Source organism: Oryx dammah, unplaced genomic scaffold, assembly GCF_014754425.2.
Source record: "Oryx dammah isolate SB20612 unplaced genomic scaffold, SCBI_Odam_1.1 HiC_scaffold_8, whole genome shotgun sequence".
In the NCBI taxonomy this organism is placed as follows: Eukaryota; Metazoa; Chordata; class Mammalia; order Artiodactyla; family Bovidae; genus Oryx; species Oryx dammah.
In genome coordinates, this window is record NW_024070192.1 from 54,899,521 (window position 1) to 54,926,781 (window position 27,261).

At 40.5% G+C, this 27,261-nt stretch overlaps 1 protein-coding gene and 1 non-coding gene across 2 annotated transcripts; one reads left to right on the top strand and one right to left on the bottom strand.

The window, feature by feature from the left end:
* Positions 1-629: 629 nt before the first annotated feature.
* On the bottom strand, positions 630-22,415 carry LOC120866689 (ankyrin repeat and fibronectin type-III domain-containing protein 1-like). Its single transcript, XM_040244478.1, has 5 exons — positions 22,220-22,415; positions 18,220-18,430; positions 4,577-4,771; positions 2,711-2,824; positions 630-739 (listed from the first exon to the last, which is right to left on the bottom strand). The coding sequence occupies exons 1-5, from the start codon at positions 22,403-22,405 to the stop codon at positions 630-632; spliced, it is 816 nt and encodes a 271-aa protein (XP_040100412.1). The 5' UTR covers positions 22,406-22,415.
* A 637-nt stretch (positions 22,416-23,052) lies between these two features.
* On the top strand, positions 23,053-23,125 carry TRNAS-GGA. The gene has a single exon. It is a non-coding gene; the product is annotated as a tRNA-Ser (tRNA).
* Positions 23,126-27,261: the final 4,136 nt, after the last annotated feature.

The window sequence follows — 27,261 nt, forward strand, 5'->3', positions numbered from 1 at the left end:
AAAACCACATGTTGATGAGTTGAATGTAAGTAAGAAGCAATAGAAGGATTCCGATTTTCTTTCAAAAACTGGCTTAAGCATGAAGGGTGAAAATATCCAGTTGTCAAAATAGGCTTGAGGTTTTGCTGAACCCAAAAGTTCTGGAGAGCAATATGTTTTTGCCAAACTCTAAATACTGCAGGGTTAAACCTTCCCTCTAACCAATCAGATAATTGCCACTTCACTTTGTGGATTTCTTAATTGTTTTTTCTTCTTTTTTAACGCAAACAAAATGATTAGCCTTGTCTCAGTGTAGTTTTGTTACTATTTCCATAATTAAATAATTACTTCAACCCTGAATTAAAAACTGTCCTGTTGTCTCTAGGTACAGTAAGCTGGCAGCTGTTTTAAATAAGCCTTGAGAGTGGTCAGGTTAAGGACTCAATTTATGACCTTATAAATTAACACGAGGAAACCTACTCCATAATGCAATGGACAATTCTATTTATAATACTTAATTAAGCCTCTCTAGTCGCTAACAAAACCCATTTGTGACCTTTTATTTCAACCTCACCCAAATGCAAGTCTCCTGAGATGATACGTGTTAATATGTGAATGTTGATTGAATTTGCTGGCATTATGGTTGGGTATTACATAGCTGACAGTCTGGATAAATTAGCTCCTGATAGCTCACTAATCAAACGTAAGAAGAAAATGTCAAGTTGGGCAGCTTTATCAAACTCTTTGTCAAAGCCCTGAGCTGGAGGGAGGTAGAAAGAAAGGAAAATGTCATGTCTAATATTGCCTGCAAACACTTGCTCTGAATTTCAGAAAATCTTGGCATCTAACAGAAAATATCGGAGTTGAATTGAAGGATAGCTGTGGGCAGCCATTCTTGGTGGTTTCATTTATCTGCTGTTTCCTCAGGCTGCCCTCTCTTAGCTGGATACAGAAAACCCAAAGTGATAAATAATTCAATGCTGTTTTACCTAAGATATAAAAAATAGTGGAGATATCCGGAAAATTTCAAGTAACTCAGAAAGCTACAAATTGTGGGTAATTTGGAGACAGAGAAGGTCCTCCTGGGAACAGGCCCTAGAAGGAGAAAGGAAGCATACACTACTCGGACATTTTTGTGGTCCATGGGAATGGCAGTGACCTGAACACAGAAATTCTGCCTTGTGGCCTGGCATTTCGGAATACGTGTGGAGAGTCTTATCAAGTTTTAGAACTGTTCAGGGAATTTTCATATGTCCTCCTGAATCAGGAAAATAGATTTCTTTCTTTTTTGTCCACCACATTCAAGAGTCAACATAATGTGATATTTCTGGCTCTACTGTGAGTCTTAGGTAATAAGTTCTTCATTTCACTGCTTCAGTTTTCTCATCTGCAAATGGGAACCATAACAGTACCTACCTTATAAGGTTGTTGTGAGAATAGAGTTAATACATATAAAGGCTTTACACAGTGCCTGGAGCCTGGTAAGCACTATGTAAGCCTTGGCTGTTATCCTCATAGCATCTCCATAAAATCTTTCTCCTGTGGGCTCTCTCCTTTCCCAGGGCTACTATAGCAGTCAGGTCAGGCTGTCATGACCTCTGTCCTGAATATAATAGCTTCCTAACTCATTTCCTTATTCCAAATCCACATGTCTTCCAATACACAGTATGTGCGTGCATGCTAAGTCACTTCAGTTGGGTCCGACTCTTTGCCACCCTATAGACTGTAGCCCGCCAGGCTCCTCTGTTCATGGGATTCTCCAGACAAGAATACTGGAGTGGGTCGCCATGCCCTCCCCAGGGAATATTCCTGACCCAGGGATCGAACCCATGTATTTTATGTCTCCTACGTTGGCAGGTGGGTTCTTTACCGCCAGTGCCACCTGGGAAGCTACATCACACACAGTGTTGGAACTTAAATGTTTGAAAAATCTACTTCTGATTTTGTTCCTATCTTATTCAGCGGTCTGCAGAGTTCATCAGATAAAGTCTAAATTCCTTTAGAATTTAGATTTCAAGCCTCATTCTATCCCTCCCTTCTAACCCTAGTTCCACTTTCCAATTGTATATTTCACTGCTTCTTCTCATGAACTCTGTCCTGGAGCCACTGCACTGCAAGCTCCCTTGCTCTCCTCTACTTGTTCTGGAATGTTCTTGCTTTGGTCTGTGCGCTCACTGTTCCCTTCACTTGGAGTTCACTTTCCTTCCAATATCTTCTGGTTCAAATCTCAGCCATCCTTGAGAGCCAGGCCCAGTTGCCACTGCTTCACTGGGGCCTTTCCAATTCTATCATTGAACCATCCCTCCTCCTTCTCTGATCTCCGATATTGTTGTTGTTTTAATTATCAACCCTAGTTACCTGCTATTACAGCTACTAATTCATATGCCCCCTATTTAGTTTGTGCTATATCTTTAACCTCTGAGCCCTGTAGATAGAGGCAGCTTCTTCAGTGTGTCCTACTCAGAACTGTCCACAAGTGAATGCTATACGCAGAGGAGGTGTTTGCTCTGCAAGCAAGAATGAATATCAATCCTATTCGTCTGTAACACTCTCCATCACCTTATCACTCTCTGTGTGCATGCCTATGGAAATACTTCAACTTGAAAAAGTAAATGGGATGAAAAAAATCTTTTCAGCAGAAAAAACAAACATGCAAAATGTGCAATTGATCCTCAAACAGCAGTTTGTATTTTAAGGAGAAGCAGTGACAAAAATATTTGGAATCCAGTACCTTTATATCTGGTTACTACAGCTGAGTTGACACTAAGAGGCTCTTGAAAGCTGACAGTGAGTGATGTGCTGCTGGTTACCATGAGACAAGCACTGGTTGGCACCTCGGGGGCTCCTGGGACAGAAGGAGGAACACAAGGATTTTAACACAGCAAATCCTTTTCAAACAATGTTCCTGTCTCTTCAAAGGATACCCTGAAACACACACTGTGGAGACATTTGTTTGTAGAGCCTAATAGCTTTTGCCTTTGAGCATTTTCATTAGAAGTCTCAGTGGCCTTTATTTGTTGCCATCGTGGTCTTATTTGAGCATTAGAACATCTTCTGAAGGGGTAAATAATACCAGTTAAGCCTTCTCAAAGTACCTTAGAAACACAATAGAAGATTGGGCTGGACCAGTGGAGGGGAGGTCAGAAAGTGTTAGCAGGAATCAATATTGTAGGTAGAGACTACTTTCATGCAAATTATTTCACTGGAGCCTTTTCGCAACCCTGTTGGGTAGAAAGAATGCGTAACCACATCCGCACTTTTAGGATGAGGAAACTTTAACCCAAAGAGGCCAAATTGCCGGTTCAAGAACACAGTAAAGACATAGCTGGGATGAAAGTCCGTGGCTTCAGATGCCCAATTTCGGGCTCTTCCCAGTATGGAATGCTACCTTGCCTTGCTCTCACTCTGCCTCCAATTACATCAGGTACTATTTTTCTAAGAAAGACTTCATGGGCACAGGTCATGTTCACTAACCCCAGGTTTTAAAGGACTTCTATCACTCAGGGTACTTTTTGACACCCAGAAGATGTTTTTTTAATTTAGAAACAAATTTTAAAATGGCATCAAATTAATGATTTGATGATGCTAGTATTAATTCTAGTGTTAATCTATCCTAAATGAGGTACAATGGTAAATGCATTTATTGAAACAGTTGCTGAAAATAATTTCAACAATTATTGAAATGCTTTTTATTTAAAGCATGTGTTAGTATCAGTAAAGGGATTGTTAATATTAAAAGCAAACTTTCATTACTGTTACTTAAGCTATTTGCTTCAAGAGAAAGGATTAGGCCTAGATTTGGTATTTAGAGTACAGTATTACAGAAAACAAGAATTTCTCTGCCTTTGGTGTTTATCACGAAGCAGAGGCAGATAGTTCCCAAACTAATGAACCGATCTTTTCCTTATATTAAACATCTCAAGTCTAGTTTTTTTGCTGTTTAAATAAGATCACCTTTTGGAATAAGAGTTTAATGTTTCACATGTGTTCGGATTGTATGTGAATTTTTATATCAGGGTGACACTAAGCAGTGCCTTCCAATGTTAATGAGTATTATCCTGAAACAAAGCTTTTCTTAAATTAATGAAAAGAACTGGTAAAGAGAATGGAAGTGCAGACAAAAGCATAATTCATAGGTTGGTTATCCTTCTCTGTTGGCTGTATTAACTGAAAGTCAGTTTATATAAGCTGTATATAGAGAGAGTTGAAAACCACTTAATCTTGAACTTGAAGCAGAAACTGGACAAATAGGCAAACAGGTATTTTTCCACCTCCACATCTCAAAATAAAGCCACTTAGGGAATCAGACCATCCAGGTCATTAGACATTAGGGCGTAGCAGGTGGAAAGTGCTAGATGAGTGTGACACGGTGGAGGGAAGCCAACAGCCTCGTGGCTGTGGTCAAAGAACCTATCAGGAGCCAGAAAATCAAGCAAGACAAAAGAGCCTTTGACAGCCTCCCAGAACCCTTGCTCCAAAGAGGCTGACAACGGCCATCCGTGATCCCTCGAGGGGCAAAAACTCAGTGAAAGAAGTCCTGCTGTCTCAAACCAGGGTTCAGTCTAGTTAAACGAACAAGTCCTCTGCTGATACTCACTGGCATGCTCAAAGCCTGTTTTCATGCGTCTGTAGAGTCGGTACCTCCACTCCCAAGCTTTCAGCTGTTTCTCTTTCTCTGTGTTGTCCAGACTGAATCCTTCATTCTCCACCTGAGCAGACAGTTCATTCACCCTCTCCTGGGCTTCTTGCACCAGTGTGTTGAGGTGCAGAGATCGGCTTTCCAGGCTGACAACTGGAAGGAAAGAAATGGGCTGACTCGCTTTTCTTCCTGGGGAAACGCTGCTTTGTTGACAGGGTATCTGGGAGTCTACTATGAGTTTTTAAAAATGCCTGGGGAAAGTGGAATCTATATTCATCATTAGCTATCTTACTATGATAAGGTCTAATTGGTGACACAACCAGATTAAATGGCAAACATATTGGTTTAAGAGATTCCCATTGCCCTCTGGCCCAGATAGCTGCCTAGCAGAGGTCGTTAGAATGCCGCTGGCAGGAGGCCCACTTCTCTTTCAGGTGGCACGTAGTTGTTTCTGGGATCTTCAGAGGTACAAACACTTAGGGGCAAAAGCTTTGTAGGACTAGGAAGGTCTTAAGGAAAGTCATCCATGAGGCAAGTTGCATTTTGCTGAAGATGTGTTTTTGGTTTTTGCTGGTTTTTTTTTTTTTTTTTTTGGTAGAACCTGATCAAATCTTCTGTTTTTATATTCTTTCCAGCTCATAGGGATTTTTCTTAGTGGTAATTTTGTTATTGTTAGTCAGTTAATTTATTGCTAACAAAGTGAGAGTCGCTCAGTCGTGTCTGACTTTTTGTGACACCATGGACTATACAGTCCATGGAATTCTCCAGGCCAGAAGCCTGGAGTGGGCAGCCTATCCCTTTGCCAGAGGAACTTCCCCACCCAGGGATTGTTAACAAAGTGTTCCACTATTGCTGCCGCAATAGAACTAGTGAGTCCTGATGGTTGGATGACTTGGGTGTGATCTTTGATCAATTTTACCCTTTAATTGTGCTCTGACTGTGCAAATGATTTCTAGAGATGCCTGTGCCCAAGAGAGCAAGTTATATCAACTCCTCTTGCCAAGAGAGGTTGTCAGGCTTGGTATTTTTTTTTTTTTTTAATTCAGTGTGTGTGATAATCTTTATTTGCTTCACATCATATTATTTACCCAACCTGCCCTGTGTGAGTGAACGTTCATGTCAGTGACAGAACATTTCAAATTCTTATGTCAGATTGGGAGTCTGCTTCTTTCACTCATGGCACTCATGCATGTGAGGGCCTGCCTAGGTGGTCACTTGGCCACTTCAGTGGAGCTCTTACTGGTTAGTTTAAAGAAGAGAAGAGAGCCTTAGCATGCATAGGGTAGAGGATCACACAAATAATGAAACAGAGCAGAACCAGGTTCTGCAAGATCGGTCACCAAAATGTGTTTGACACTCTCTGTGACCAAAACAATATTTCCCCCTGGTGGGTGGGAAAGATATCTAACCATTTTATTCTTCTCATTAAGAGGGAAAATATTATGAAGATAACGCAAAGCGAAAAATTTTCGGTGTATTTTGAAATGGAAATTACGTGGTTATATATTCATATTGTCATGTGTTCATAGGCATGTTTGCATTAATTACAGGAAATGAATTCTAATTTATTATTGCCCCTGCTTAGCATCAATCTAAATTTATTTACAGATGAAGTCAATGAAAAATTAGTTGAGTCTTTTTCGTTTTTTCTTTCTTTTTAAAGTTGCTGTTTAGAACACTCAGGACTGTGTTTTGCTGCAGATTTGTCATGGTTAATGCACGTCGCTGTAGCAGTCAATCATGTTCTCTAAATACTGTCACACTTTTTTTTAAAGCCTCAGTCATGAGCCATGACAGAAAAATAAACAAACAAATATAGAGCTAAAAAACTCTTTCACTGAGAAGCTACACTATGCAGAACCCCTTGGGAAGGCTAAAGGAGGCCAGAATAAATGATAATGTAAGTGCTGTGGGTGTAGGGAAGCAGTGATGGTGTATGAACACAGAGGTTCTGGAGAAAAAAAAAAAATACACATACGCACACGCAGGCGCATACTCCTGTGGAAAAATTGGCAATATTAGTAGCCTCAAGGTGCAATTTCCTGAAGCAGTGAGATTGACAAGTCAGTACTAAATGCTGTTAATTTAACTAACTTCAGATTAATGGTAGAGTCTGCTATGACTGAAGCCCTCAAACACAGTCTCATTATAGCCTTGCTGGGAAGGTCCTAAATATAGGCATTGACAGTTTAAAACAAATTCGTATACATTTGTGTATTTTTAGACACAGGTTAGGCGTCAGAGTTTGTGTCACAGTTTTCAGGTTGATTAATTGACCCAGTAACTGCACCCTTTACCCACTCCCCCACCTTCTTCCACTCCAAATTATGGACAAAATGGGGGAATTGTCCTTGCTAAGTCATTCAGTGAGCTTTTTATTGTGAGCCTGATGTTTGAATTGCATGCATGCGTCAACACTTGGGCGATAGACACATGATTTATAAAAATAAATTTTTCTAATACTATGAAATCCCCCCTATTAATTTTTATATCCACAACAGTTATTACTGGTGTGAATTCCAGGTGGCATTTCAGATGGACAGCTTCTCTTGAGCTGTGCTTGGCTCCCCCTGAAATTTTTCCTGCTTTTCCCAGCACAACACATTTTGTTTCTAGACTTTGCCTTTATTCCTAGACTGTAGACTTGATGCTATTTGAGTTGTAGGGGTAAAAGGACTCTGAATCTTTAAAATAAAGCGTTCATCTCTTCATAGAATAGCAAGAAAGATACATAGAATTTTATGGCCGAGTAAGTTTTCCAAGATGGTTTAGATACCTGTGCTTCTCAAACTGAGACATCTAACCTCTAACTTAAACAACATAGTATGGTGGTGGTATTGATGGAGTTCAGTGGGTATCTCTGAAGTCTCAGAATAAATATGTCTGTCTTTCAGGAACATTGAATTTTCTAGGCAGATTTTTGATGAAAGCAAATTATTTAGAAGTTAAAACAAGCTCTTCTATTACGGAGAAGAGTGGAACGTATTCCTTAAAAAATGAAGATTAGAAAAGATAGATTATAGATCTCTTTCTCTCTTTTTTTTCCAGGCTAAGTTCCCAGGTGCCCCTGGGAATATACCTACTCACTTGCTTCCGTTAGAGGTAATTTCATGCACGAGTTGGAGAGGCACTAACTGAGCCAGTGGTTTCAAACCATTTCACCAAGCAAACCTTTTATTATTTTTATCCTATGGATTTTTTTAATAGTTTAATAAAACACTCTCTCTTGAAAGATTTTCTTTATTGACTGCCAAATCAGCTGACTTAAAGTAATCATTTTTGTCCCTATTAATAATGACCTATATAAGTGCCAATAGAAGCATCTGTTCAGCATTAGATAATCAAACCTAACAAACTAATGTTTTAAGGAAAAGCAGGTAAATACGATAATCATATTAGACTGTGTAGTTTTATCTTGAGTAATGATGTGTCTGTTAAGCTTTTCGACACCTTGGAGATTGTCTGGGGACTCTTATTTCTATTTTTTCCACCCAGAATGAGAACGTTTTCAACCCCCTTATTTTTAAAGATAAACTGATATCCAGGGAGGTGGGATGATGTTGCAACTTAAAAACCTTAAACTCGGTGAACTTCCTCTAAACCCAAACGGAATGCAAATCAACCTATTCTTTATGTATTGCTCTTTTCTAAGTGCTATCTATTTGGCACAAGATTGGTGAGCTTATTCTGGTGGTTTGTTTGGACAGAGAAACTAGAAAGGTTAATGTCTATTCTGTGATCAGTTTTCCTGCCTGTCACCTCCCTTCTTGGATCCATTCTCCTTTTACTTCTACTCTCTGGACATTTTCCCCTTGCGTCGGGAACTCCTGTACCTGTTTGCGAGGTTTGGTCTTTTCACTCTTACTGCAGTTGGTCCCTTCTCCAGTCAAGCAACTATCCCTCTGTGCAGCCATAGCCAGCACAATAGAGGGTCTGTGAGTGTGTGGTGAGCGGTTCGGCTGGGGTAAGACCACTTGGCGGCTCCTGAAATAGGCTCCATGCTATTGTGGTGTTTAATTATCAACAGCATGTCTACCACCCAGTGTTTCTGAGTGGGTATTTGTTCTAAGACCTGCCCAGCTAATTAACTACTGGGGTGGGAGTGGGGGGAGGGGCAGGAACTTGGTGTTCAAAGAATACAATTACAGTTACTGTTTAAATCCTGAGATAAGTAATAATCAGACCGAGTGGATTTTCTTCACCATCAGAATCTAACCTACTGATTGGCAACTACTCAGTAGCCTTACATTTCTTAATTTTTTCTTTTACCTTGCAGTTAGTGAATTTGGGCCTAAATTGCTTAAAGTTTGAAAAATATCAAAGAGTAAAATGTAAACTAATTTTAATTTTTTATTGACACTTTCAGGGAACGATTCATTTGGCTTGCTTAAAAAAATACATTTGCCCATTACTAATGATACACTATTTTGCAATGTAGTGATAACTTTTCTATTGTCATAGGCATTTCCCTTGTTTTCACTAATGAGAAATACGGGGCAGTAAGATAATCATTTAAACTCAGTGGTAGAAGGATGTTTACCACTAGCCTTTGGTGCCTCTTCCTATAGTACCCTTGGTTCTGTATAATTTTCTTCATGAGGGGAACTCATTGCTCACCAGTCATTGTATACAGAAGACTCTCAATTAGTACAGGTTTATATAATTTTTATTAAAGCCACTGATCTGTGTTATACTTAAGAGGCACATAAATATAAATCAAATACTTGTTTTTATAAAATACCTTTGTGTTCTTCCATCAAAAAATAAAAATCTCTTGCCCCAGATACAAATTTCTGTTTTAGCTTTCATTCAAAAATATATCATATACTCAGTGGTGTCAATTTCAACCCTATCTTTAATTTCAAAGGAGAAAACAAGGTCACTTATGTATAAACCTTGCATTGTAAGCCAATATCCTTTGGGCAACCAAGAATAGCAGTTAATAAAATTTATCTTTGCTGATCATAAATGACAACCTTCTAACAACCTCACAACTGACTTGCTTCCAGCTAGGAATGTCAAAAGAAGTAATATAGAGATATTTAAATAATTAATTTTTTTTTTAAATTAAAAAACTCAAAACATAAGTTACAATTTACCTGTCTTAATAAGATTCAGGGCTCAAAATTCAGCTGGGTCTCAACCCGTTGTCTTATTTTCAGGTTTTCCCAAGGACTTTGAGTATGAATCCCAAAAAGTTTTAGTGATTTGGCGATTAAATGTTTCATTTCAATTACTGTGAACTTTCTTCTCTTAGAACTCATTACAACTTGGACATGGGGCTCTGGAATGTTTTTCTCTGCTACTTTCAGCAGAACGTGGATTCACAAAGTCCATGTTATACAGTGTAAGTTGTAATTGTTGCTCTTTAAGAAGCTAGAGCTATTGACATAGAGAGACTTTCTGCCCACGTCTCCCAAACTCCAAGGGGCAAATGGACATTTTCTTTGAAACAAACACACAAAATAATTGAAGAACTTATTTAGAAAATCCAAAGCAGATTTTTCAATAATGTCATAGAGGGGTTAAAGATGAAATAAGATAGCTGTAACTTCTGCTGATTTTTTAGTGCTGTCCAATAGAAATATAGTGTGTCACAGCATTTAAAAATTCCTAGTAGTGACATTAAAAAAGCAAAAAGAAATAGGTGAAATTAATTTTCATGATATATTTAACTTAACAGATCCAAACATTATCATTTCAACATGGAATCAGTATGAAATTATTAATTATATATGTATGGTATTTAAGCCCTAAAAATTCATTGTAAATTTACATTTAAAACACATTTTAATTTGGACTGGACACATTTCAAGTACTCAACAGTCATATGTCTATGTTTGACAGTGAAGTTTTAGAACACAAAATCCTACAAACTTTAAAAAGTGCTTATATTGGACAGTGTTTTCACAGCACAGACCATACAACAGATGGGTAAAATATTTAAATTCTCTACCAGAAAATCCTGGGTTGTTTTATTTTGTTTCTGAGAGCTATATTGGCTAACAATTTATTTGACCGTTTAAAATGTGCTAGGGAAATGTTTTAAACCTATTGCATTTAATTCTCAACAATCTTAGATAGGTAGTAGAGTAGATAGCCTTCAAGAGACCCCCTATTGATCTCGCTGTCCTAGTATTCACACCTTGTACCAGAGCTGATCTGTGCTGGGCATCAAGATCAACAAGATTCAGCAAAAGTGATAACGTATCACCTCTGGTATTAGGTTACAAAAGAAACTGGTGCTTCCATCTAGGTTGGTCTCTCTCTCTTACTTAAATAATGTCCTCTAGGGGAAGCCAATTGCCATGTTAGGGAGCAGTGCAATGGAGAGGCCCATACAGAAAGAACACAGGCCTCTCACCAGCAGTCACTTGAGCAAGTTTGGAAATGGATCCTCTGATGCAATCATATCTTTAGAGCAGAGCAGTGGTTATGTTGGTTGAATTGAGGGACAGAAGCCTAGACAGTGAGTGTGTGCCTGTGTGCATGTGGTGTTGGGCTGGCCAACAAAGGTATCTTTATACTTTATGTATGTTTTAATTTGGGGAAAGGAGAATACATTCACTGTTGCAGGAATATTTAAAAATTAAAAATAAAAGAATGAAAGAACAGTTATCAACTCTTGAAGAGCAAGTGACTGGAACTTAGGCTATGGACACCTGATGTCTAAAAAGTTATTTGGAAATAAAAGAGGTAAATTCACTTGATATTTAGTAAAATTATTCCCTTTGAAATTAATGTATTCACATCCTTCAAAAGAAGTAGAAGTAGTCTTGGGATTTATTCAGTTCAACTAAACACATATTTGGGAGAAGGCAATGGCAACCCACTCCAGTACTCTTGCCTGGAAAATCCCATGGATGGAGGAGCCTGGTAGGCTGCAGTCCATGGGGTTGCGAAGAGTCGGACATGACTGAGTGACTTCACTTTCACTTTTCACTTTCATGCATTGGAGAAGGAAATGGCAACCCACTCCAGTGTTCTTGCCTGGAGAATCCCAGGGATGGTGGAGCCTGATGGGCTGCCGTCTCTGGGGTCGCACAGAGTTGGACACGACTGAAGCGACTTAGCAGCAGCAGCAGCAGTAAACACATACTTATCAAGTGCCTACTCTTTGATGGGGATACAGTGACAAATGAGACCAATTTTGCTCTTTGGAGTTTGCATTGTAATGCTGAGGAGAGAAAATAAGGAAATCAAAACACTGAGAAAATATTGTATAGTGATTTCAGTGCTATGCAGAAAACTAAAATAAACTAATGTGATCAGAAGTGGCTTTACTTGCAGAATAAACTCTTAAGACCTATGTACAACTCTCTGCCACCCAGTTCCTCTCACTCAAGCATGGAGGTCAACTGCCCAGGGAGGGTGGCCTGAACCCAAGCAAGCTTGTGTGAGCCATACATAAACCTTTGTGGTAAGTTCACTGAAATTGGGGGAGGGTATTTTTGTTACTACAGCAAAGTCTAGCCTAATACACTTATCTACATAAAAATGAAATAGGTAAAATCTTGTTTTAAAAAAATGGCCTCCCATGCCCCAAACAGTGGATATGGAGAACAGTTCTTGCTTTATGTCCTTTTTCTATATACTTTCTATCACTGCTCCCAACATCTTTAAATTGCTAAAAGAGACTAAAGATCCCCATAAACTCAAGGAAAAAAAAAAAAAAAGAAAGAGACTTTAGACCTTGGACTTGGTGGCCAAAGAAAGCCTCTCTTGAAGATGTGAAATTTGAACTGAAATGTTAAGAAGGAGTTGGCAATGTAATGATCAAGATTAAAAGCACTCGATCTTTTCAAGCATGGAGAACAGCCATACAAAGGCCCTCTAATAAGATAGTGAGGCATGCTTAAGGAATGGAGTGGAGGTGTGCGTATATGGAGTGAAGGTCTGCTCAGGTGAGGGCTGAGCAGTATGGGATAAGGTTTGAGGAGGAGCAAGTTCATAAGTCAGGGTGATGGTTTGTACACCTATTTTAATGAAGCAGACAAAAATATCTGGGGACACATTCTAGAGACCTGCTTAAGCCTTGTCCTTTACATACTTTTAATGGTTGAAAATCATTGTCTTTTGAGGGTGGATTTGATTTCAGGAAACCTCTCTAAATCACTGGAAGCTATGTCTGGTAAACAGGGAGGGTGATGACTCTGAGCGATGCTGTTTTGGAACAAAAATCAGGTGTGACTCTAAGCAACGAGTCAGATTTTCTCATAAACTGGCTCTGAGGACAAATCTAAAAGTGTTTAGAGCAATGGCAGCACTGTTGAAGCAAGTGTGGGGTCTCCCATGAGGACCCTGTTACAGGATAACATTCGTGTGGATTGTAGACTTTCTGGTGTGTTTGTTTACATAAAGCCAGCCTCATTAGTTTATAGTCACACCTCTTAGACGTGCCCTGAACCAGTCCCAGCACCAGCATGGACCCTTGACTACTGCAGAAATGAGCGGTGCATCCTGACAAGGCTGCCAAATTTTGACATTGGTGTCTGTACCACACTCAGATGACAGCTACCCTGCGATCGTATTTTATGAAGTAACTGAACATAACTAATTCTGGGAGACATTTCCTAGTGCCACAGGCAGTATCCACGGGAAGGCAAGAGAGAGGAGTTCACAATGGAATGCAGAGAGGGAGCAGAGGGTCTGGGCCGAAGGGAGAATGCAGCTATAGGAAAGGGCAGAAGAAGAACAGTCTGCCATGGTACATGAATCAGTGTAAAAACAAAAAGTCAGGCTATGTCCGCAACCAAGTCTCAAAACAGTGCCTGGAAGACACAGAAATGGCAGCAACAGAAGTTTCCCCACAGTGTAAATTACCGGAAGACAAAGTTTTTTTCAAACACTGTGTGTGTGAGTACACACGTATGTGTGCTAAAATTCAGTACCTGTGATTCCCAACAGCATAAGACAGGTCTTAAAATTTCACCTGAAAATTTCTCAACTCCTACTATGTGCCAGGCGTTGGGATCAAAAGATGAGATAACATTCACATGAGTGACCAGATTTGCACACGGTAGGTGTCCCAAAAGAACTGTTTCTTTATGATCACTGTTTATAGAGCCTACGCTGTGCTGTGCTTAGCTGCGTAGTCAGGTCCGACTCTGCCTGCCAGGCTCCTCTGTCCATGGGGAGAGCCTCAATGATGCCAAATAGGTAGCAACCTCAGAAAAGCACTGACGATTCAGTAAACCCCTCTGGAGACTGTGGAAGTGTGAGTCAAAGGGGAGGGCAGGATGAGTTGGAATAAGGGAAGGGTTTATGACAGGGGACTTTCAGATCCGGAGCAAGTCTTTCTCAGATAGCAGTTGTTCAACTGAGTATGTGTTATAGCAAGGGGGACACTGAGTGGGTGAAAAAATCAAAAGCATAGTCCCCAGGTATCCTGAAGTACTTCTGTGCATTAGTTTTCCTAGGTGTGATCCTTTGAGATTCTGGGCCTGTTTCCTAAGCTCGGCATACCTATGTGGGATTCTCCTTCAAAAATGGCCGATGTTTTCTTCTAGAAGGAATGAATATTACTTTGTGCTGCTCACCTAAAGGTGGGAGGAACAGAAAAAAGTTGCCAAATAAAGACAGTTGATTCATCTAATGAGCAGGCTGAAGTTCTGTATATATTTAACCTTGGGGCAGTGTGCAAATTTGGGTGGCCGCTTCTGGCACTTCCCTTACGAATAAGGAAATGTACATGGCTGAATTTCAAGCCATGTTTATTAAGAACAGCTCCATATAGCTCTATGAATTGAGGGGTTAAAACCTGGACAACATGCCTGACCAATGGCATGGGAGGTTAAGTCCCCAAACGTATCTGTGTTTTTGTGATTCCTGGTTTGAAATGGAGACAAATACAGAGGACTTTCTTCTGAATTATGTCGAAATCTTTGGTTGGCATAGTGAAAAGAGAATTGGGCTGTTTTCAGAAGGGAACACACAGGGGAAGGGAAGACAGAAATTTTACCCTATTAGAAATCCTGAATATTTGACAGGCAATAGAAGATGAACAGATGGAGGAGAGTCAGGGAAGAAAGGAACTGAATATCCACATTGTGTCATGAAGTGGGCTAATGCTTTTCTACAAATACCTAAAACATTTAATACCAAGTACTAAATACATTTAATACTAAACACCAAAGCATTTAATATAGAAGATCTGGGTTCAAATTGTGGGTCCACCACTTATTAGCTTTGGAGCACTGGATGAATTATTTGTCTTTTGTTATTTCAGGCAACTCTCATCTCACAAACCAGTGGTCAGGATCAAATGTAAGCAAAAGCATTTTCACAATGTGTAAAATACTCTAAGAACTTAAGACCTCATTGTTATTATTATCATTTTTGCTCTTCTGTCCTACCTCTACTGCTTTTGTGGAACAGTTTGCAACAGGTGCTTGCTTACCTGGTTCTGGCTGCCAGACTTTTTCTCATGGGCTGACTCATGCACAGAAGCAATTTGATTTCTTTTATACTTGATATATAAAGTGAATTAAAAATCCGTGAAAACAGATTGTGTTCTTCTATCCTGCTTTTTTCCCAACAGAAACGGCATCTCAGTGCACAGAACAGAACAAAGAAACACACTGTGGAGTTTTAGCAAATAGCAAAAAAGGGAAAGGGAAAGGGGAAGAGGCCTAGCGGTCACAGCCTTCCATACTGGTTACTCGGAAAGACAGTAAATTTGCACAGCAGGACCCCAGGTATGGTACCCCACACACTTGGACTTCAATCCTTGACAGCCTTATTCATTTGCTCGATGTGTGACCTTTGGTCAGTCACATAACCTCTCAGAATCACAAATTCCTCTTCTTCAAAATGGAGTTAATAACATTATCCTGAAGGGCCAGGGTGAAAACTGGAGATAATGTATGTGGAGATTTCATAGTCCCTCAATCAGCTGTCTTTTGCCATTTTTACACATGTGGGAGTCTATACACGATCCTGTCTCTTTAACTTTTTGGGTGGCCGAGGTGACTTAGGTATCATATTTCCCAGAGGCTAAAAGCTGGGTTTCTCTCTCACTATCCTTTACAACTTGGTGATGATATTGTGGTTATCATCCCACAGGGAATGAGGAAAAACCAGGGATCTTTTCAATGAATTTTCTTTTGGTTTAACTAGGTATTTAGTAGTTGGGTTCTTTTATGGAGATTTAATTATGCACAAAGGGGTTTGGGGGGGATTGGGAGTCTTACTGGTTTCGTGGAAAATGCAGACATTTTTTGTAGCGTCTCAGGTAAGTAAGAGTAATGTTTCATCCAGCTCAGTGCAGGCAACATCTGGATGAATGGTCTCCTTGTTCCTATAGAATGGGGCTCAGTCTGCATTCTCTGTGTTCAGACCCCTTGATTCTCTCTCCACTGCTCTCTCACTGGATCTTTGGGACAGACATTATTGCAACATAAATTGGAAGGCAGCAAATAAACCTTTCTCATTTCTTCCATCCTTCTTTGCCCATCCATCCAAATCCTCCAGTTCCACTAAAAAGAAGCGGCACTTTGACGAAGGAGCTCTTACTGAAGAGCCCCACGCTACTGAACCCAAGTCCTCATTCTTTTTGACATGGATGTGGTGAGCTTAGCATTTTTAAAAGAAAGAGTTTTCTGATACAAGGATCTGCCTCTGTACCTAGTCTTTGGGTGGCGGGGTTTTATGAAATTTAGGAGCATAGATGTGACCTCTAATTATATATTTGTTGCTTCTCTTTCAGCCTTCTGGGTCTCACCACTTGGAAGTGAGTGAATCAGTATTAGTCAAACTAACAATTTGATGAGTTTACTTTTTTCTTTTAGGAAACATAAAAACGGTGGCTCAGAGCCCCTGTGGTCATTGGGTCAGAGAGTTTGCACCTAGGGGAATGTGAGTGCCTACCTCAGAATGTTGTGTGAGGATTAAAGGAGTCAATACATGTAAAGTGCTCAGAATAGTGCCTGGCACAGGGCAAGGGCTGTGTGATTTTATCCCATCCACTCCTGGGCAGGGTCGATGGCCCCAGAGCAGCTCCCTTTGGCAAGTACTATCAGCTCTACTTCAAAATACATTCAGAAAGAAGCCATTCACAAAAGATCACATATTAAATGATTCCATTTCTGTGAAATGTCCAGAACAGGCAAATCTACAGAAACAGAAAGTAGTTGTCCAGGGCTGAGACGAGTGGGCAGGTGGGGGTGTGATAGCTGAAGGGTATGGGATTTCTTTTGGGATGATGAAAATGGTCTAAAATTGATTGTGGTGATGGTTGCACAAGCCTGTGCTTGTACTAAATATCTTTGAATTGTACATGATAAGTGGGTGAGTTGTATGGCACGTAAATTATATTTCAATAAAGCTGTTAAAAAATACATCCAGAATTCTACCCCTGCTCACCATCAATGTCACTGCTGTGCTAATCCAAGTAACTGGCAACTGTCTCCTGGACCATTAGAATGGCTTCCTAGCTGGTTTTTACAAGTTCACAATTGCTTGCATCACTTTGTTTTTTCTGCAGAGCACTGCAGGGATCTTTTAAAATGTAAAGCAGAATGTCTTTCTTTTTTCTGCCATGTCATGTGGCTTGCAGGATCCTAGTTCCCTGACAGGGATTGAACCTGGGCCCCAGCAGTGAAAGTGCGGAGTTCTAACCACGGCACTGCCAAGGAATCCCCCAGAATGCGTCATTCATCTGCTTAAACTGTTTCACTATGTCTCTATCACACTTATAATCAAAGTGAAGCATCTCGCTGTGGCCTCTCTAATCCTGAACCATCTGGTCCTGGTGACGTCTCTCTCAGCATCACTCTCCCCTCTGTTCATTTGGCTTTAGCCACTCTGGCCTTCTTGTTCTTCAGAAACATGGCCATCTCATTCCTGCCTGCCTCCGAACCTTTCGACCTGCCATGCACTCTGCCTAGAATTAGCCCCCAGATCTTCTCATGGATCATTCCTTGACATCACCTAGGACCAGGAGCAAGAGTCACTACATCAGAGAGACTCCTCTTGCCCAATTCTATTAAAATAGCCCCACTCTATCCATCTCGACCCATTCATTCACTTTATTTCTCCATAGTGTTTGTCACTATTTGAATTTATACTTGATTTATTTTCTGGCTTGTTGGAAATCTCCTCCACTGGAATATAAGTTCTATAAGTGCAGAGATTTTTATCTTGCTCATCACTGTATTCCAAGTACTTAGAACATGCCCTTTTTTTGGTGTTTGTTGATTACGTGAATGGAGCCACCACTTTATTGACTGTGAATAGAAAGACACTAACACACACATGCTTATTCTTTTTTCTCTCTCATTCTTTTCTCTATGTATACTTCCTGTGCTATAGCCTTGTTTGGGGTATTTCACATATCTTAAAACTTGCGTTCAGTTCTTAAGAGGAAGTTCCTTTGAGGTTCCTGTTCAATACCACTCCGTATATTCTATTTAAACTATAACTGGATGTTTAGACGTATAAGCACTGTCACTATTTGCATGACAGTTTATGAAAACATGTAAAGGATTTCAGAGCCTACAGTTAGTGAATCATTCTTTCTAATGGCCAGTAACAACTACTTCAGTGGTATAAAACTGGGGTCTGGCCTTAAGAGTACATGCTTTATTCTCAAGTTTACTTACAGTGTGGACTTTCTCGGGCCCCTGTCTTCAGAAGGATCCTAGCAATGGGTACATGGTTGGTCATGATGGCAATATCCAGAGGTGTCAACCCCTCACTGTTAGGTGTGTTGAGATCTAGTTCTTCTGGTGTATACTGATACAGGAGGACCTGCACAGCATCCATGTCTTGCTGTTCGACTGCTTCAAACATGGCTTCATTGCCCTGGAAGTTCTGGAGAAGAATGAAGTAGGTTAGCACAGTTTCATAGACCAGCTTGTCTTCATGGCCTGGCTGTTGTAGATTTCAGGGACTGCTTCAGGGACTACATTTCCACTTCTAAGTGGAATGATGGTGGTGGTGGTTTAGTCACTAAGTCCTGTCCAATTTCTTGCTACCTCCTGGACTGTAGCCTACCAGGCTCCTCTGTCCATGGGATTTCCAAGGGAGGAATACTGGAGTGGGTTGCCATTTCCTTCTCCAGGGGATCTTCCTGACCCAGGAATCGAACCTGGGTTTCCTGCACTGCAGGCAGATTCTTTACTGACTGGACCACCAGGGAAGCCCTTTTACTCCAAGGTCTCTAAAGCAAACACGGTTGGGCCCTCCCTCCAGCTTTCTAATGAGCATTGAAAAGATCTGTACATTTAGATGCATGGAGACATTCAGTATACAGTCTATAGATAAGAGCAGACATCAGCTTTTCTCAGACCAGTCTTCTGTGGAATATTGTTCAGGAGGCCATTATGAGGTGTTCTATGAAGAAAGTAACATGTGGTCAAACGAATTTGGTCAATATTAGATTAAATCAAGTTATTGCATTATTTTACTGTAAGAGCTCTCAAGGTCTTTGCTGATTTTTTAAAATAAATTACATTTCATAATTTTCTGTATATTATTATTATTTTTAACATCTTTTAAAAAATAATTTTATTTTATACTTTGGCCACCTGATGTGAAGAAAGACCCTGATGCTGGGAAAGATTGAAGGCAGGAGGAGAAGGGGACGATGGAGGATGAGATGGTTGGATGGCATCACCAACTCCATGGACATGAGTTTTAAGCTTCGGGAGTTGGTGATGGACAGGGAGGCCTGGTGTGCTACAGTCCGTGGGGTGGCAAAGAGTCGGACGTGACTGAGTGACTGAAGTGGACTGAACATAATTTTCTGTATGTTATTATGTTTTAACATCTTTTAAAAACGAATGTTATTTTTGGCTGTGCTGGGTCCTTGTTGCTGCGTGGGTGTTTTTCTCCCTGTGTTGCGGTGGGGGCTCCTCTCTAGTTGTCGTGCCTGGGCTTCTCATTCATTGCAGAGGCTTCACTTGTTGTGGAGCACGGGCTCTAGGGCACACGGTCTTCTGTGATTGTGCCTCGTGGGCTCAGTAGTTGAGGCTCGCTGGCTCTAGAGCACGGGCTCGATAGCTATGGTGCATGGACTTAGTTGCTCTGTGGCAAGTGACATCTTCCCGGACCAGGGATAGAACCTGTGTCTCGTGTGTTGGCAGGCAGATTCTTTGCCCCTGAGCTACTAGGGAAGTCCCGAGGCCTTTACTAATTTTAATATGCAATTATGATCCTTTCATAGGTGAGAAATATGACCTGTTTCAAATAATTTTTTCCACAGAACATATTTTTCATTGTATTTGTTTTAACTGTCCTGGAATAATGTTCTACAAAATATAGTATGGAGAATGCTGGCATAGATAACATAGCACAGGTGAGTTATATTATGACTAGCTTGGGATTGAGAGTACATGTCCTTTCTCTGTTAGCCCCTCCTTTTCCATCCCCATGTCTGGACTGTTGCTCAGACTGTTCCCAGATTATGGCAACGACCTACCTGTTTCTTGTCTGAGTCTCCTCCATCACTACTCCATACAAGAGTAATCTTTCTAAAATTTACAATTCTACATGTCCCTTCGCTATTTACAAATTGAGGAGCCTGGTAGGCTGCAGTCCATGGGGTCGCAAAGAGTCAGACACAACTGAGCGACTTCACTTTCACTTTTCACTTTTCTGCATTGGAGAAGGAAATGGCAACCCATTTCAGTGTTCTTGCCTGGAGAATCCCAGGGACGGGGGAGCCTGGTGGGGTTGCACAGAGTCGGACACGACTGAAGCGACTTAGCAGCAGCAGTCTGCAGACTGACTCCCTAACTGCTTTGTACTAACCTCTACGCTTTCTCAACCTGGAGTCACAGTCACTGAATACCTCGCATTTCTGAAACCTCAGATGAGAGAATCAAGAGGTAGTGTTCAGGAAAGGTTTCAGTGGATTAGGTAACAAACTGCTTTGCTGCCTGAGAGGGCCAAAATTTCAATATTCATAGGATACAAATCACCTATAGAAAAATGTAGCTAGAGACAATATATTTCCTTTGAAAATTTCTTTCAGAATATTAATAGTAAACAAAGGAGAAAACCTTTAGAATTCTCTCAAATACATATTTTTATAGCTCATGGGAGAAGAGCAACACATATACTATTCATACATTTTCTGGTATCTTCTCCAGGAATTGCCTGGTGGTTAAACATGTTGAAATACCAGTGGTCCTGACCTACCATATGGGTTGTCTGATTAAACCTTTAGTAACCAAATACTAAGGTTGGCAGGTTTTATTTTTAGTCTCATCAAAAATCTATTTTTTCCATCAAAGGCTGCAGGTCAGCTTAACTCAGTGCATAACACTCGAATGAAATTTGAGGAAAACAGAAAGTTATTATGCAAATACTTGTTTTGACAATGGGGACCGAAGGGATGGAGCTATTTGGTATGCAGTTCTCTTTGCCCACACGGCAGTCTGCTGATTGGAAAAGGGTTTTGTCGACAGTCTGCTAAGCTGAAGAGCCTCTGATGCTTAGGCCATAGCTTAACCAAGTCCTCCTAGAAGATTTGTTTGAAATGAGAAAAATTAGAAACCAAAGTGCAAAGTTAATATGCTTCCCTCTCCAAACGACACAGTTGTGTATTTGTTTGTGATTCGTAGCATGTCTGATTTCTCATATGCCATCGTATTTGTTCTCACTCTTAAGTCACTTCCTTCTCCATGTTTTTGTTGGTGAGCTCCAGTATGCTTCTATCTGGGAAGGCTAGGGCTCATTTCTGTTTTAAGCTCAAACAAATGGTGAAATAAACCTCTGCATAGACATCCTTCCTGATCATGTTAATGTTATGCTCTCAGCTTTTACTGAGGGGCAATATAAGAACCTCCTATATGAGAATGTCTATAACATCCCCACTACTACTCTTTATTTTCCATTACATAATTCACTGTATCTTATAAAGGCCAGAGGACTCAGCAACAGGAAGATATCATTTGGTATAGTTTCAATTATTAGCTAATGGAATGCTATTACCGGTTGTCCTTCCTTTTCTGCTTTGACTGACTGGGAACTCAGAGATAAATGTAGTGATGAATCTCAGGTACTACATTTGCCTAGGTTTTTAGTATATCTATTTCTGTTTCTAACCTCACTATTTTCTTTTTCTAGTTTTTTTTCTTCCTTCCTTTGTCTCTCTCTTACTCCTTTACTGTCCCCCATTATTATCATTGCTATCGATTTATTTACCATTATATAATATATTTGCATTGTTTGCCTGGATTCTTTCTTGAAAGCCTTTGGAAAGCATATGGGGTATACACTATAAGTAAGTAAATAGAATATGGTTCATTGTTTATTCAGTATTTGATTGAACACTGGATCTCCCAAGAAAGCCTATTTGATCTCAAACTTTCTATTTGTCAAACTGCTCTTTTGGGAGTTCTTCGGTTTATTAGGGAAAGAAAAACTAAGGGAAAAGAAAGGAAAAGAAATTAAGAAAAAGAAAGGGAAAATCTCCCAGTCATTCCAACTTTGGCTAACATATATATGTGCAGTTACTGCCTTACTTGACTTTCAACATTTATAAACTTGCAAACATCAGGTTCTGAAGTTAATGAGGATCATCTTAGAATCTCCTTAAATCCAAACACAACTTCACAAATCAAACCAAGATGGGAATAAAAAGAGTTTTATTACCACTGAAGTCTTTCTGAGACTCAGCCGGTCAGTTCTTGTCCTAAAATAGGCCTCATCAAATGAAGAGTGGCTCCCTTTCAGTTTCTCTGAGAGGTTCCGGTACAGGCGTTTGGCAGCATTGGGAGACGAAGGGGCGCTATGTTTTTTTGACTGAGAAAGATGTAAATTCTGCATTTGTTGGGTCATTTTCACACGACAATTCCTAGGAGGAGAAAAATCAAATGTTATAATAACTTACATAGTGTAATTATAAGTTGACAAAGAATTTTATCATCTCCAGTAACCATCTGGAATCTTAGTAAAATATTATAGCTGGAAGGGAACTTAGAGATCATCAGATCCAGCTTTTTCACCTTATAGATGAGAAAGCTGCAACCCCGGGAAGGGAAACAGCTTGTTTATGGCCATACAGCTAATTGGTGACAAGAATGAAATGACAACATCCATTTACTATATAAACATATACATTCACATACAAACATATGTATGATTTGAGCCTCTACTCAAAAGCTTTTGATCTCTGTCCCACTGGGAGGTAGTATCTGAATTCCATAACCCAGCGTGTCTGTTCAATTCTTCTTGGCTTTATATAATTGGAATTTTGCTACTTATACTTTACACGCTATCTTCTGTTGGGTGTATAAGAGAGTGTAGTTTTTTCCTGAAGATCTTCTTCTCTCAAGGTGTTAAACTGTGCCTGTTATCTGAGATTCATTGAACTACTCTAGTGTCCAGACTTTTGGGGAATTTGTACTCATGTACCCATAGGCTCAAATAACTAAGATCATGGCATCCAATACCATCACTTCTTAGCAAATGCAAACAGTAGGGCTTCCCTGGTGGTTCAGAGGTTAAAGCGTCTGCCTGGAAAGCAGGAGACCCAGGTTCAATCCCTGGGTCAGGAACATCCCCTGGAGAAGGAAATGGCAACCCATTCCAGTACTCTTGCCTGGAGAATCCCATGGAGGGAGGAGCCTGGTAGGCTGCAGTCCATGAGGTCGTGAGGTCGCAAAGACTCGGACACAACTGAGCGACTTCATTTTCATTTTTTTTTTCAAATGCAAACAGTGGTAGGTTTTATTTTGGGGGGCTCCAAATCACTGCGGATGGTGACTGCAGCCATGAAATTAAAAGATGCTTGCTCCTTGGAAGAAAAGCTATGACAAACCTAGACAGCATATTAAAAAGCAGAGACATCATTTTCTTGACAAATGTCCATCTAGTCAAAGTTATGTTTTTTTCAGCTGTCATGCATGGATGTGAGCTTTGGGCCATAAAGAAGGCTGAGAATTGATGCTTTTGAATTGTGGTGCTGGAGAAGACTTGAGAGTCCCTTGGACTGCAAGGAGATCAAACCAGTCACTCCTAAAGATAATCAACCTTGAATATTCATTGGAAGGATTGTTGCTGAAGCTGAAGCTCCAATACTTTGGCCACTTGATGTGAAGAGATGACTCACTGGAGAAGACCCTGATGCTGAGAGAAGAAGGCAGGAGGAGAAGGGGACGACAGAGGATGAGATGGTTGGATGGCATCACTGACATGAATTTGAGCAAACTCGAGGAGATAGTGAAAGACAGGGATGCCTGGCATGCTGCAGTCCATGGGGTCACAAAGAGTTGGACACAACTTAGTGACTAAACAACAACACCCATAGGCTCACGCCTGGTCACCCCAGATACTCCAGATAGTGTCCACCAGGACACTTACTGCTGGCATTCTCCAAGTAGTATTAGACTACTATTCCACAAATCTCTAAACAGATCCTCACCAACATCATCAGTTGAGTTCAGTTCAGTCGCTCAGTCATGTCCGACTCTTTGTGACCCCATGAATCGCAGCACGCCAGGCCTCCCTGTCCATCACCAACTCCCAGAGTTCACCCAAACTCCTGTCCATCGAGACGGTGATGCCACCCAGCCATTTCATCCTCTGTCATCCCCTTCTCCTCCTGCCCCCAATACGTCCCACCATCAGGGTCTTTTCCAATGAGTCAACTCTTCACATGAGGTGGCCAAAATATTGGAGTTTCAACTTCAACATCAGTCCTTCCAATGAACACCCAGGACTGATCTCCTTTAGAATGGATTAAAATGGACTGGTTGGATCTACTTGCAGTCCAAGGGACTCAAGACTCTTCTCCAACACCACAGCTCAAAAGCATCAATTCTTTGGCTCTCAGCCTTCTTCACAGTCCAACTCTCACATCCATACATGACCACTGGAAAAACCATAGCCTTGACTAGACGGACCTTTGTTGGCAAAGTAATGTCTCTGCTTTTGAATATGCTATCTAGGTTGGTCATAACTTTCCCTCCAAGGAGTAGGCGTCTTTTAATTTCATGGCTGCAATCACCATCTACAGTGATTTTGGAGCCCCCCAAAATAAAGTCAGCCACTGTTTCCCCTGTTTCCCCATCTATTTCCCATGAAGTGATGGGACCAGATGCCATGATCTTCATTTTCTGAATGTTGAGCTTTAAGCCAACTTTTTCACTCTTCTCTTTCACTTTCATCAAGAGGCTTTTTAGTTCTTCACTTTCTGTCATAAGGGTGGTGTCATCTGCATATCTGAGGTTATTGATATTTCTCCTGTCAATCTTGATTCCAGCTTGTGCTTCTTCCAGCCCAGCGTTTCTCATGATGTACTCTGCATAGAAGTTAAATAAGCAGGATGACAATATACAGCCTTGACGTACTCCTTTTCCTGTTTGTAGTCTGTTGTTGCATGTCCAGTTCTAACTGTTGCTTCCTGACCTGCATACAGGTTTCTCAAGAGGCAGGTCAGATGGTCTGGTATTCCCATCTCTTTCAGAATTTTCCACAGTTTCTTGTGATCCACACAGTCAAAGGCTTTGGCATAGTCAATAAAGCAGAAATAGATGTTTCTCTGGAACTCTCTTGCTTTTTCGATGATCCAGCAGATGTTGACAATTTGATCTCTGGTTCCTCTGCCTTTTCTAAAACCAGCTTGAACATCAGGAAGTTCACGGTTCACATATTGCTGAAGCCTGGCTTGGAGAATTTTGAGCATTACTTCACTAGCATGTGAGATGAGTGCAATTGTGTGGTAGTTTGAGCATTCTTTGGCATTGCCTTTCTTTGGAATTGGAATGAAAACTGACCTTTTCCAGTCCTGTGGCCACTGCTGAGTTTTCCAAATTTGCTGGCATATTGAGTGCAGCACTTTCACAGCATCATCTTTTAGGATTTGAAATAGCTCAACTGGAATTCCACCACCTCCACTAGCTTTGTTTGTAGTGATGCCTTCTAAGGCCCACTTGACTTCGCATTCCAGGATGTCTGGCTCTAGGTGAGTGATCACACCATTGTGATTATCTGGGTCATGAAGATCTTTTTTGTTCAGTTCTTCTGTGTATTCTTGCCACCTCTTCTTAATGTCTTCTGCTTCTGTTAGGTCCATACCATGTCTGTCCTTTATCGAGCCCATCTTTGCATAAAGTGCTCCCTTGGTATTTCTAATTTTCTTGAAGAGATCTCTAGTCTTTCCCTTTCATTGTTTCCCTCTATTTCTTTGCATTGATCACTGAGAAAGGTTTTCTTTTCTCTCCTTGCTATTCTTTGGAACTCTGCATTCAGATGCGTGTATCTTTCCTTTTCTCCTTTGCTTTTCACTTCTCTTCTTTTCACAGCTGTTTGTAAAGCCTCCTCAGACAGCCAATTTGCTTTTTTGCATTTCTTTTTCTTGGGGATTGTCTTGATCCTTGTCTCCTGTACAATGTCATGAACCTCATTCCATAGTTCATCAGGCACTCTATCTATCAGGTCTAGGCCTTTAAATCTATTTCTCACTTCCACTGTATAATCATAAGGGATTTGATTTAGGTCATACCTGAATGGTCTAGTGGTTTTGCCTACTATCTTCAATTTAAGAAGAAATGTTCACCAACATCATACCTGATGTTGATTTCCAGGAGGTCAGCCACGGGTTTCAAAAGCCATCCACCATTATGTAGGTATTGCTATTGAAATACGAATGCTGCCTAGGCTATGGTTACCTAGCATATATGTATTGGGTGAAGAAATGCAAGAATGGAATAACTGGCTAAGGCAGTTAGTTATGTGCAAAGTGTCTCTATCCCGGTGTAACCTCTGGTGCATTGCACCCAGGCCTCTGGAACATGCTGCTGCCTTCCCACCACCTGCCCTCAAATTTCTAATACTGTCTTCTATTTTTATTGCTGCCATTTAGCTGTGACCTGGACATCTCCAGTTTTTGAATTTTTTTAGCCTTTTAGACTCTGAAGTAATATCATGTAAAATCTCTTTTATTGATCAAACTCTTCATAGGATAGAGTTCAACGATTCTCCAGTTCCTACAGGTATAACCTACATTCTTCAGCCTGACAAACAAGTGCTTGCCGCTCCAGCTTCATCTGATACTGTACTTCTACTTTTTATGTTGCAGTCTTTTCTGACCGCCTTAGAGTTTTCTAAAAAGTTCAAACTCCTTCCTGCCTCTGTGTCATTGTATGCACTGCTTTGTATGTATTAAAATTCCATCTGTGCCTTCATCCCCTGGGAAAACAATTGCCGATCCTTAAAGTGGAGGCTCTAAGTAGTTTCTGACACCTCCAGGCAAATTTGTGTATTTCTTTACTCATTCACTCAGTATGTGCCTGTTATAGTAAATATTTTATCCCATCACAACTGTTTGTTTGGCATTCTTTCTCCCAGCTAGTCTATGTGTTTCACGAGAACAAAGACTGCCAAGTATTAATTTTTATCTCCCCAGAACCAAAGGTGCCTGTCTCAGGGTAAAAGAAATATAACACAAACTGATGAAAGTGAAATAAGAGAGTGAAAAAGTTGGCTTAAAACTCAGCATTCAAAAGACAAAGATCATGCCATCCTGTCCCATCACGTCATGGCAAATAGATGGGGAAACAGTGGAAACAGTGACAGACTTTATTTTCTTGGGCTCCAAAAATCACTGCAGATGGTATCTGCAGCCGTGAAATTAAAAGAGGCTTGCTTCTTGGAAGAAAAGTTATGACTGACCTAAACAGCATATTAAAAAG

Excerpts from the sequence above, each read along its gene's own strand:
- LOC120866689 (XM_040244478.1), bottom strand. The coding sequence starts at position 22,405 with ATGACCCAACAAATGCAGAATTTACATCTTTCTCAGTCAAAAAAACAT. Across the intron at positions 18,431-22,219 it reads GTCTCAGAAAGACTTCAGTG|AACTTCCAGGGCAATGAAGC; the intron begins GTAATAAAACTC and ends ATTCTTCTCCAG. Across the intron at positions 740-2,710 it reads TGTAGTAACCAGATATAAAG|CTCAGGGCTTTGACAAAGAG; the intron begins GTACTGGATTCC and ends ACCTCCCTCCAG.